The sequence below is a fragment of the Aythya fuligula genome, chromosome 1, assembly GCF_009819795.1.
Source record: "Aythya fuligula isolate bAytFul2 chromosome 1, bAytFul2.pri, whole genome shotgun sequence".
Lineage (NCBI taxonomy): Eukaryota > Metazoa > Chordata > Aves > Anseriformes > Anatidae > Aythya > Aythya fuligula.
The window spans coordinates 38,728,952-38,740,768 of record NC_045559.1 but is presented as its reverse complement, the minus strand read 5'-3'; the positions used below and the strand labels follow the sequence as shown (position 1 = coordinate 38,740,768).

At 38.2% G+C, this 11,817-nt stretch overlaps 1 protein-coding gene across 2 annotated transcripts in view; it reads right to left on the bottom strand.

Annotated features, from left to right (window-relative positions):
* Positions 1–1,441: 1,441 nt before the first annotated feature.
* The window catches only part of LGR5 (leucine rich repeat containing G protein-coupled receptor 5), an 89,209-nt gene continuing 78,833 nt past the window's right edge, over positions 1,442–11,817 (bottom strand). For both annotated transcript variants that reach the window (XM_032207333.1, XM_032207334.1), the window contains 3 exons: positions 7,494–7,639; positions 6,412–6,495; positions 1,442–3,726 (listed from right to left, as the gene is read on the bottom strand). In XM_032207333.1, the coding sequence (XP_032063224.1) occupies positions 2,636–3,726; positions 6,412–6,495; positions 7,494–7,639 (1,321 nt within the window). In that variant the 3' untranslated portion in view covers positions 1,442–2,635. The remainder of the gene's footprint in view (positions 3,727–6,411; positions 6,496–7,493; positions 7,640–11,817) is intronic.

Here is an 11,817-nt window from a genome sequence, read left to right as displayed (position 1 = left end):
TACAAATTTTACTTTAAAAATCTATTAAATGAATTTTAACAATTTCAAGTTTAAAATATTTGATCAAAATATTTCAAACATGCTTACAAAAATAAGACACAAAGCCTTTAGGACTTTCTGCAAGCTAAAAAAGTTCTGATAAAAGAAGCTTTCTTTAACTAGTCTTTAGAATTATAACATTATCTTGCTTCTCAAATCACTTTACAAACTTCTTAAATATAGCGAGCTGAAAGGAATTTCACTGACATTAAGCAGTGCAGCACAGATGGACCCAAGTTAAATTAAAGCTAAGTAAACATGGTAATAGGTATTGTGCAATGGTTGACTGATCCTCTGTTTAATCCAAAGTGGTTTCAGGCATCATTCTCCAGCTGTATGCTGCACTGCTTCAAAACCCACAAGAGATAAAGGATTAAGATAAGTACTCAGCTGACTTTATTGTACATAATTTCGGCATTGGTTCATTTTTTTTCCTGAAAGATGAACATGTCAGCCAAAGTCAACTGATGCCATCTGTAACTGCAAAACTAAAAATACACCAATGTGAGTGGACAAGAAAATCAGGGCATATCCATTGTTGGCAACAGATTCTTCATTGTGAAAATCCATTCTTGGAGTCCCAGGAAGTTACATATGCAGTAACAGATGAACAACCATGATCATCTGTAACTGATTACCTTAATTACTGGGCTAGGCTAACCTTGGTAATGTTTAGAAATTAGTCTCATTCACCCAGAAGCTGAGTGGCCATTAACCGAGAAGTGATTACTGGGCTATTAAACGTTACTCCTCAGGGAGCTATTTTTAACAACAACAACAAAAATCAAAAACTCTGCACTTCCGTGTCTTAAATGATCAGCTCACTTGAGCAAAAGGTTCCAGCTCTAAAAAAGGATGACTGGGATGTCCTCTGATGGCTTGACTAAGGTCAAAGACTGATCTTGGGGGAAGTGAAGGGAGCTCTGTCATCTGAGATATTTTGGCAGTAGAGTTGGCAAAGACTTGAAGTTTCTTCTCATCTAATTGCATGATGTCTAAATGTAAATGCCTTGATTCAGCAAAGTATTAATAGATTTAAATCCAGAGAGTAACTCTGTGTTAATCTAATCTAACCTACTTGTAAACTAATGCCATCAGGCATCCCTGAATACCAATAGCTGCTCCAATACCTTTTTTGGCAATACATCCAATTTGAATTTATACATACTTGATGACTGATAGTTCACCCCAAGCCATGCTAAGTTTCTTAGCTTGCTAGTGACCATCACTGTCAACAATTGGTACCTTTATTTCTATGTTGTGTATCTCTAACACCAACTCCCAGGGGTCCGTACTGGATCCTTCTTCTCTCAACTTAGTCCTCTGCTCTCAAACTTCTTTTCCCAGAAGTTGCTACTTATGAACTGTGATCAGGTCACTTCTTTGATAAGTTGTTTTGTAAATTTATGATATTCAAATCCTTTTCAATTTCCCAGTCTTCTTTACAGCATGTGAATACAAGAACTGTCTGAAATATTCCAGTAGTGCCTGGACTAGTGCTAAGAACACAAATCATACAACCTCTTCTAGCCTTAGCCAAAAGGATGCAGTGGCCTCTGAATCTTCATCTGACTAAGGACCATGAGCTAGAGGCTTTCTAGAAGCACTGTTTCACAGGACAGAGATTGTGCCATGAGCAGGACTACTGTTTTTGTTCCTTTCCTAGACAAATTACCTTAAATCATTGTTTTTATGTGAGTGCCTTTTGTGTCATTTATTTGTATGCAGCACACCAGTCTTCCTGTATTCATGACTTGCTATGTAGTGTTTCCCATTCTCAAATTCTGTGAGTCCCTCACCTACCAATTTTGTCAGCAGTAATTCTGGAAGTAATTCTACTGGCATGCTAGCAATTCATGACCAGGCTCTGCAGAACCTCACTACAAAAATATCCATGTGACAATGGCTTGCCATTTATGATTACATTTTAAGTGCTCAGCAGGATTTTAATTAATTTCTTTCACACCATGTTATTCTTGTAGTTTTGGCTGACAATTTAAAAAGTCAAGGCATCTGACTTCTAAAAATTCCAAGCCTAAGAGCAGGTAAACTGTTAAATGAATTTTATCAGTTGACCTTGGAGCTTCATCAAAGTCTACTCTGCAGAAACCTTTAGGACTTTTCCACTTAGATACCCTGCTGAATGAGGGCCACACATGGATGCTTATAAAAACAATCTTGACACTGAATATCTATTATTAAGTTTGAATTATAATAAACAGGGAAAACAAAAACAAAAACCCAACCCCTGAAACGAACTCTGCCAGGTGAAGTAAAAGCTTACCAATTTAACATGGTATTTTTGCTCTTGACCAACTGCCTTTTCTGAATAGTGCTACTTTAAAAGAGAGCAGCCGATACAACTGCACAAACTGCAACAGCTTTCATTTTCTTTCTTCATTCCAGCACTTTGGAGACAGGCCGTGAAGGCTCAAGTATTGGATTTCCAGCCTGCTGCAACTTTTGTCATCATCTGTTTTGTGATGCATGTAAAAATAATTCAGAGGCATTCTCTAGGTTGTAGAAGCACACCCATACTTATTTTTGGGATTAAAAAAAATTGTAAACATAGATATTTTCTGCATTGCCACTGAAACTAACGACATGGAACAAATGCTACTGATGAAAGATTGCAGCTTTCTGTCATTTGATAAGATGATGGCATTAGTGAATTGCTGGTAGGCATGTCGTATGATATGCTAGCACTTGTGAAGGTTACCAGTGCTTGTGTTGAGTCACAAGATTGTTTTTCTATGTCTTCTGAATTCACAGAGATCAGACTAGCATGTTTTGATCTCCTCCATAACAATGTTTGCTTTCGCAAACTTCCCAAGTCCTCCTTGAAGTGTGGATTGAAAAGTATATAAAGGAGTGGGTTTAGACACGCAGGCAGTGGGACAATCACTAGCAGTATTGACTTTATCACTTCTGGGCTGATAAAAGTGAGGTTTAGTAAGGAGGAAAAAGATAAGAAGGCCACAGGGCAATAAAGAATGCAATTAGTAAAAAGTAGCAAGGCTATATGTTTGACCATAGAGCAATCCCAAATGTTGTCTAGTTCTCCCTTTTCTAAACTGCAGTAGAGCTTTGTGTAAGCAACAGTCATTACCAGAAAACAAAGTGAGTTCAGCAACACCAGTGCTACCATGTAGCCCATAGCAGTGGGTTCTCCAAATGGTAATGGCAAACAAAGCGGAGAAACCCCATACTCACTCCCAGTGAGGAGTGGTATTACTGCAATGATAAGTGCCAACATAAAACAAAAGAAAATGGCAATTTTGACACTAGCAATAGAGGATTTTGTTTCAAACTTTGTAGCATGCTTTACGGAGAATGCACGTTCAAGTGCGGCTAAGGTGAGGAGAAAAATGGAAGCTTCTGAAGCAAAAATGGAGAGAAGACCAGTCATTTGGCAACCAATTCCACTTTCCCACTGTGCTCCATACTGAGCAAAGCTCCCAAAAGTTGATGCATCCACACTAGCCAGTATGCCACTGGCAAGGCCCATGAAGGCATTTACAATAGCTATGAGACCAATGAGAAGTTTTATGGAGGACATATACAACGGAGATCTGAAAACTGTAGCAGTCACCAGCGCGTTGCAAATGAAGGTCAAACCCACTATGGTCCACACTCCAATTCTGATGAGCCAGCTCCCAAACAGGTGGTCACATGGTTTGAAGGGACCTGAAAAGACAAAAACAAACAAGAGGGCAAGGGAAACCCATGTAAACTAAAAGTTAATTTTGTACTTTGGAAGACCTCAGCTTTCATGCCTCTTGCAAAAGTTCTCAGCACAGCCAAGCAGTGAATTTTATTCTAAAAGAATTTTCTCTTTCTTTGTAGTAGAGATCTCAATAATGTGCTGCTCATATGCATGTTACACGAGTTTTTGTTCCTCAACTCAAATATTATATACATACAGATATATATATATATATTTGGCACATATATATGTGCCAAGTCTTGCCTAGTTGTACAAGTGCAGTATGAATACCGTGGGTAATTTCTCAGGAAAGAAAAGGATGACTGTGCTAATGAGTCCTGGTGAAGTGTGATGTAATGGATATGGACAGATGCACTTTGGCTACCTAATAACATGTCATTACACAGTCCAAGTCCCCTTTGCAGTGTCTTTTCAGAAGACTGCTTTGCTCTTCATTTTCTCTGTTTTATCCATAATGATTCCAGGATATGACTCAAATGGCTTTGACCTTTGCAAGCCAAGCCTATTTTTGACATTCTATGTGTGAGGAAGAAAGTGCTTTAATGCATGTAGCATTGAAAAGAATAAGTGAAGGTGGCTTTTTAAACAAATTTATTCCAAATAAATTCATGATGCATTTTGTAATATTTTCTGTCAAGAATTTGGAATGGATCCTTAAAGGCAAGTTGCACAGATAGAGAAATCTCGGTGCCATCATTAAATTTGCCATCATCTCCACCATTCTCAGAGAAGTAATGGCTATCTAATATCCTATCTTCATAGACAAATGCAGGATAGACCATAGTGCTACAAGTTTGAATAGGGATCCAATATGATCTGAGATAATTCAGTTTAGAGTCCAAGGATAAATCTGAACTTTTAGAGGAGATCAGGATTCTTGAAGAATTTTAATGATAGAAGACTTGACACATTTTAGTTTGTCTACAAACAGACTTTTTGGGACTAATCTATTTCAGAAAATATCCCTATAGTGGAATATTTAAATCTTTCATTTAAGATTCCAATACATTTTTCTGTTTAAGTTGACTATTAAGCTACACTGTAGGTAAGGAAATAGCATTGCAGAAAGTGAAATTTATTGTTTGATGGACTGTTTGATACAGCAGTTCCAGAATGACACATCCATGAGATATGAAGATAAATGGGGAAGGTAATTTGAAGATAGGCACCAAATAAAATTGGATTGTCAGTTTTGTATTCTCTTGAGGTCAAAGCTGTGAGATAGATTGTAAGAGGAGAAGGCTTATATGGCTCATTGGTTTCATCATCTCAGTAGCCTGCAACAAAGAGTTTGTGACCCAAAGAGTTCCTAATCATAGAAAATTGAGGCTGTATTTGCATTTGTAAGGACTGCCTTTTTGGAGGTGCTTGCAATGAGCTGTGGCTGAAGTCAGGACAGTATGACTGAAGCCTGCTGTGTTCTCTTAGATTTGAGGTGTATATGCTGTGTGATTGAAGCTGAATACTCTGCTGTCTGAAAAACATTATTTATCTTAATACTAGTCAGCTGTGCTTCCTCAAAGCAAGTCCTCCACAGTGGTCTCTGATTGTCCATGCAGACACAACCCCAGCAGCTGAGATGTATTCCATGCGACAACACTTGTTGCCATCCAGTAGGCAGAAGCACCCATTGTGTCAGTTTGAAAGTTTTTCTAAGATACCATTTGAAAGATCAGCATGGAAACTAGATTTTCTCTTAGGTCTGGTGATGACTTACCTTGAAGATGAGGACATGTCTGTGAACTCGATAGTTCCAAAGGAGGCCATAGGAGAATATGGGATGGTCAAATGTTTCTAAATTATTTCTTTGGCCTCCTACCTCTTCTATTTCTCTTGACATAACATCTTTTCATTTATTATTTGCTGTTATAAACAAGAATCTTGGCTTGGAGTGAGTATTGAAGTACTAGCTGTCACTTGCATTTTTTTGTTCATGTGTTACAATTTAAGAATGGCTAGGGAAACCGCTTGCTGAGTCAGGATGCTAAAACTAGAAGCAACATTCTAAGTTATTTCCTTGCCTTAAAGGGAACTTTCAGTGGAATTGGTTTCCAATTTAATCACTTAAAAAAACACAACACATGTGTTACTCCACAGGGATACGCTATTCTACAAAAAAAATGAGAGTGCTGGGAGTCCCTTGTGATGGATTGTGTGTGTTTTGATATAGTACTGTATGGTATGTCCTACGCATTGAACTGAACTGTGCCTACGCATTGAACTGAACTGTGTGTTGTTGGAGAAGCTCAAGTGTAAAATAACTCAATGAAGTTGAGAAGAATTACTTCAGCTTTGCAAATGAATAAGTGAGCAAATATTCTGTTCTATTATCCGTTTCTTGGCAGAAGAGAACCTTTGCTCTCCCATTCCTTTGATAAGGAGATCAATTCCTGTGGTAAGGGGCCTGGAGTTAGGATCTGCCAGAGGACTCCAAAACTTCTGGTACATTCATAGATGAATTCAGTACCTGGATATTTTTCTGAACTTCAGTGCAGAATTTTGTATTTTTGTACAATGTATCTGGTCTCATCAAATTATTGCAAAACATAGTGTTCCTGTCTTTGTTTCAGATTCAGAGTTTGTTCTGCATTTCAAATATCTGGTAGTATTATGCTTAGATTCTTATGTATTTGGCAGTTTCATACCTGGAGAAGGTGAGCATTGCACTGAATGATGAGCTTTCAAATCTTCTTCAAAGTCAAGTAGAAAATCTTCAAAGTCACGCTCATCTGTGGGGGAGGAAATACCCAGATTTGATACTGCAATTTTCAGGAAAATTTCTTTTACTACAAACTCCAAAAACATCTTCGGTATTTAAAGCCTGTTCTCATCTCTTTGCCTGCCAAACTGTAAGCAGAAGCAGATGTATGCTTATTTGGTTTTGAATCACTTTACTCAAGATTATTTAAAAATTTGGCACTATTACTTCTCTGAAAATAATCACTTTTAGAAAGGTACATTCTCCATTACCTAATTTGTAGTGTGATGACTGCCTAGGAAGGGGTTTAAAATACAAATTCCACTGTTGTGTCAGGATACTAAGAATTAACCCAGGTTCTTTTATGTTTCTTGTGTCATCACTCTATGTATTCTTGGCTCTGTTCTTGCTGAGACTAGCCCTGAACTCTGGACACACTGGTTTGCAGGAGTGGAAATAGCAAAGAAAGAAGCAGGATGGTATAAAATCTATGTATACACTTACATAACAGGTCAAATAACGGACCTTTTGCTGAAGGGGAAGAAAAATACAGTGAACTTCTCTTCTTGAGAGCAGATGCGCTCTTTAGTACCCAGGAAGTGCCAAGATAAAAACCCAGCAGCTATGCCTAAGTAGCCACACTAGCTCTGTGACTGATCCTGAAGCATGTACACAGCAGGATAGCCAAGAAGGTGTTGCTTCTTCCAAGGCTGGCAAGAAACTGAATCTTTGCTGCCCTATTATTTTATGGGGTTACATACCAGCACCACTTCCCTGTCTCTCAAATAAAGGGAAGATTTCACTTCCCATGTTATTATTTGGACAGATAAAAAGAGGGAGTGAGATTTTTGAAAGATAGACCTGACAAAATGAATTTGCTAAGCTTGGGAACACTGACATATTATCAGGCAAGAGAGAGGAAGGCACTGCCTTGGTGACTGCTAAAGAGTATTGGATTCAACATCACAGACTGCTTACTAGAAAAATCACAGCCTTCAGGTAGATTTAAAAGCCAAAGGTGACAATTACCTTGAATTTGTAACAATCCAACATCCTTCCTGTGAAAATCATCAATGCTGCTATTCTCATCTTTGTTCCATTGGCTGGAGATTTTGTAGTGGCTCTCACAAGCTCCAAAGGCACAGCACTGATAAGCATAAGGCATTTCCATGACCCTGTAGTAGAAGAACAAAGAAGCATGCCATGATACTGGTTTAGAGCACCAGAGTTACTCAATTGTACTGCTCACAGTTTCAATTGTTAGCACAAATGAACTTGATTAAGTAGCCATGATCGAAAGTCAAAACATTTAAGGGTAAAATTCAATCATGATGATATAAACGGAGGATTCACAAATAGAATTCCACATCAGACATGCAGATGATTTCTAGGGTAATTTTAGTAAAGGCACAGTGAAGCTTTCTTACGTATTTTCATGGGAGATATGAATGTAGAACATGACTTGCAGTTTACTGAATGTTACTCTTAAGAGATCTGTTTCTTTTTTATGTCTTTTAATAATTTTACAGTGTAACTCAACAGTTTCTCCACATTACTTTCTTAATGGCTTCTTTTAAAAAAGGGCAAGATCACAATTTTGCCTACCTGCCTAACAGGCAAAACCAAAACTTCACTTCCCAAAGATAATTTTTTCAGTTTGGGGACAATGAGATCTAATTTTGGATTCAAACTTCATCTATCTCTTTTCACATCAAATTTTATCGGAGTAAAATGGCAAAAAGGAGATTGTATTTTGTGCACAGACCAAGGAAGCAGTAGTCTACACTGAAAGGGGAATGAATCACAAATGCAGCATATGTGAAAACAGATGTCACTGAAAAAAGGCTTTACTTTATTAATTCTCAAAGGAGTGAGCACAGTCGTTTCAGGACACTGCATGTTCATTCCTAACTCCTTTAATATCATTGGTATTCCTAACACAAAACTGAGTATGGGTGAGCTAGTTTCAAAGATTTTAAGGTTTTCTATTGCCAGAAAATTGCTGATTTACTGTATGTTTTGAATTCCATTCATTTGTGGATGTCCAACTTCTGAGGTAGTATGTAAGAATTACATACGTTCAACTTCTACAGACTACTTCTGTTCCTTGGATATACTCTGTGTTTTGGAAGTAGAGATATTTAATTTGCAGTTCCCCAACATGATATAGAAAAACCTAAAAAATCATCTCAATTTCAAAAGTTCAATAAACCAACAGCTTCAGAGATAAATAAGTAACTAGGTTATTCTGTCTTAAAAAGAATACAATAGAACTGTATCCTACTTTCAGGTTACTTTCAACAGGTTGGTCATGTAAATTAACATAATGAATGTTCCAAAGCAACCTTTAATGTCCTGGAAAATCCAGCAGGGAGTCTGTCTGAAGCAGGCCCAATACCAACAGGACTTGTATACTAGCTTGGCACAAAGTGGAACAAAGTGAACCCTAAGCTGTGAAGTGATTTTTAAGTTAGTGCATTTGGGGGCATTTGATTCTATATACTTATATTTCTGTTGGGAATTAGCAACAATAATCTGTACTCTTGTACCCAATACAAGAGGTTATGTAAGCTGCTTTTAAAGTACTCCGATAAAAGTTCAAGGTTACTAAGATCTAGCTATCGTGCAACTTCAGGCCAGCAGATTTAAATACGTAATTTCTAATTCATCTCTGTGCATGTCATCTTTTAAAATATGGAGATTATCCTGATTTGGTAAACATTTCCTAGAAGCCCTTAAATAAACTATTACTAAACCCTTAGCTTACTAGACTAACCTGTACCTAGTCACTTGGGTTGAAGAACAATCCACATACCCAACAGAAATGCCCCTTTTTTGACAAACACAAAGAAAATCCAACAAAAACAAACCACAGAACACCTTATAAATAGAAATGCTGAAAGTTCTGCAAGGTGATGACTGCAACTTTTGGTGTCAGACTGATTTGAAGACATTGATAAAGCTGTGGAAACGAACAGCTAGCGGATATTTTAGGCTCAAGAAACTAAAGCAAATGTGTTCTTGAATAGAACATTTAAGTTGGAAGGAACTACCAGAAATCATCCAGCCCAGCTGCCTGACCACTTCAGGGCAAGCCGTAAATTAAGGCATGTTATTGAGGGAACTGTCCAAATGCCCCAAGAACACTGGCAGGCACGGGGCATCAACCACCTCCTAGGAAGCCTGTTCCAGGGTTTGGCCACCCTCACAAAGAGATTTTTCCTCATGCCCAGCCTGAAACCCCCCGGCGCGGCCATCCACAGGTGTCCCAGGGAGCAGAGTCCCCAGGCACTTCCCTTGCCACTTGCCCTCCTTGGGAAGCTGCCAAGAGCCAGGAGGTTGCCTCTCAGCCTCTTTGTCTCCAGCCCAGGCAGCCCAAGAACCTCAGCCTGCCCTTACGGGACACACCTGCCAGCCCCACTACCAGCTTTGTCATCCTCATCACTTCAACACCCTTTTTGTATTGTGATTCCCATTTCTTATCCTCTCTGTAGGACTTTCTAGCATCCTTTGTTAAACCTGAACAGTTCCACTCCACACTCCTACCCCCCGGGTTACCAGGTTATACACATAGATATACACATTGCCCATATTGGCAAATATTTCTGAATTTGCGTGTAAAGCACACATGCACAGACTGAGTGGGATCCAGAACACACTGGACAGAATATACTTTGCAATGCAGAGAAACTAGCATCAGATCTTCCTGGTGACAGAGGAGTTCCTTTCAGCTAGTTTTAACATTAAAAACCAAAGGCAACTCTCAGCCATACGGTGCCAGAAACAGTCCTTTCTATGGCTAGTTTTATTTGATGTGGGTGATTAGATTTGGACTTTGTCAAATTAAAGACTTGTAGAAACACCGTCTAAATTTATTTTTATATACTGCTTATCTTACTGATGGTATCTGTACCCTTGATTTTTTTTTTTTTCCGCTGTAGCGAGGAAGGCCTCTATTTCTGTTTTTAGATTAAGCAGCAGGGTACACAAGGTTGTTTTCCACCTCACAAAGGTGAACGGGAATGCACAGTTACAATGGACAGAGCTAGTCACTGAATTCTTTACAGCACTGAATCAAAGCATCAGATAAAGAAGGAAGGAGTGGTTGGCAGACTGACTTTATTTCCTCCTAGCAAGCTGGGCTCGGCTCTGTGAGCATTCTTGTGCCATTGTTGGAGGTGCGGCAGAGGATGCTCAGCTCTTTGATGTGTTTGTGTATTGAACAGCAGTGACCTATTTAGATGAGCAGGCAGCTTTTGTACAGGAATTTGTCTTTAATGTTGTAACCAATGTCTAGTTCCAACAATTACAAAGGGTGAAATTACTTTTTGTTTTAGATCTCTGTTCAAGTTTGGTGCTTCATGTACTGTTTGTGTAGTGTGAAGTCCTGGCTTCATTAAAATGTAGAAGTCCTACAGACTCCAGTTTAAGATTTTACCCCATTCTCTCCTGACTGGATATCATTTGCTCTTACAGATGTTAATCAGCTCTAGATATATCAATCATACTTTTAATAACTTTTTTTAAAAAAACTTAAGCTATTGTCTGACATCCTTTTTAATTACTTGTGCAGAATAACTACACTGTAGTTGCATTTTAGCAATGTACATAATTTGGTGGAAAAATCATACAAAACATAATCTTGATTAAAAAAAAAAAAAAATTAAAAATCTAACTTGTACCAGATTCAGTTGAATAGTGGATTATTCTAGGACCACTACAGGATTTCTTATGCCATCACGCTATGGTATAAATATTACTATAGATTTGCTAGTCTAGAATGATTGATTTTTTTTTTTGTCTTTACACTCTTTTTAAGAAATTCAGGCATTTTAGAAATGTCACTTGCCTCAACAGGTAGGCAGTCAGTGAGAGAAGAAAAGCTGGCAGAAGCTCAGCCTCAGACATGCACAACTTTTTATGATACTTGCTTCTTGACCTCTGAGACTCATCTGAAGACTTATGTAAGGCCTCTAGTGCTTTGAACATTTGTGTTATGAAGTAGTTTCATATGCTGTGATCAAGTCACTGCCCAATCTCCTCTGTGACAAACTACAAACATTGGGTTTATTAAGTCTTTTAAGGCACTGTTTCCTAACCCTTGAACCATTTTTGCAGCTCTTCTCTCTGTTTATATTAACATACCATCACAGAAGTACTCTAGTGTGGATCCTTCCAGTGCTGTATGCAAACATTAAATCATCTCCCTACTTCTACTTATGACTGCCTTATTTATATCTTCAAACACTCCAGTCCTTTTCATCAGTAACATGTCTCCTTGAGTTGTTTGCCTATTATGACTTATGGAACTTCTCCAGTGCAAAAGCCAAATCAAGTGAGGATATGAGGATGG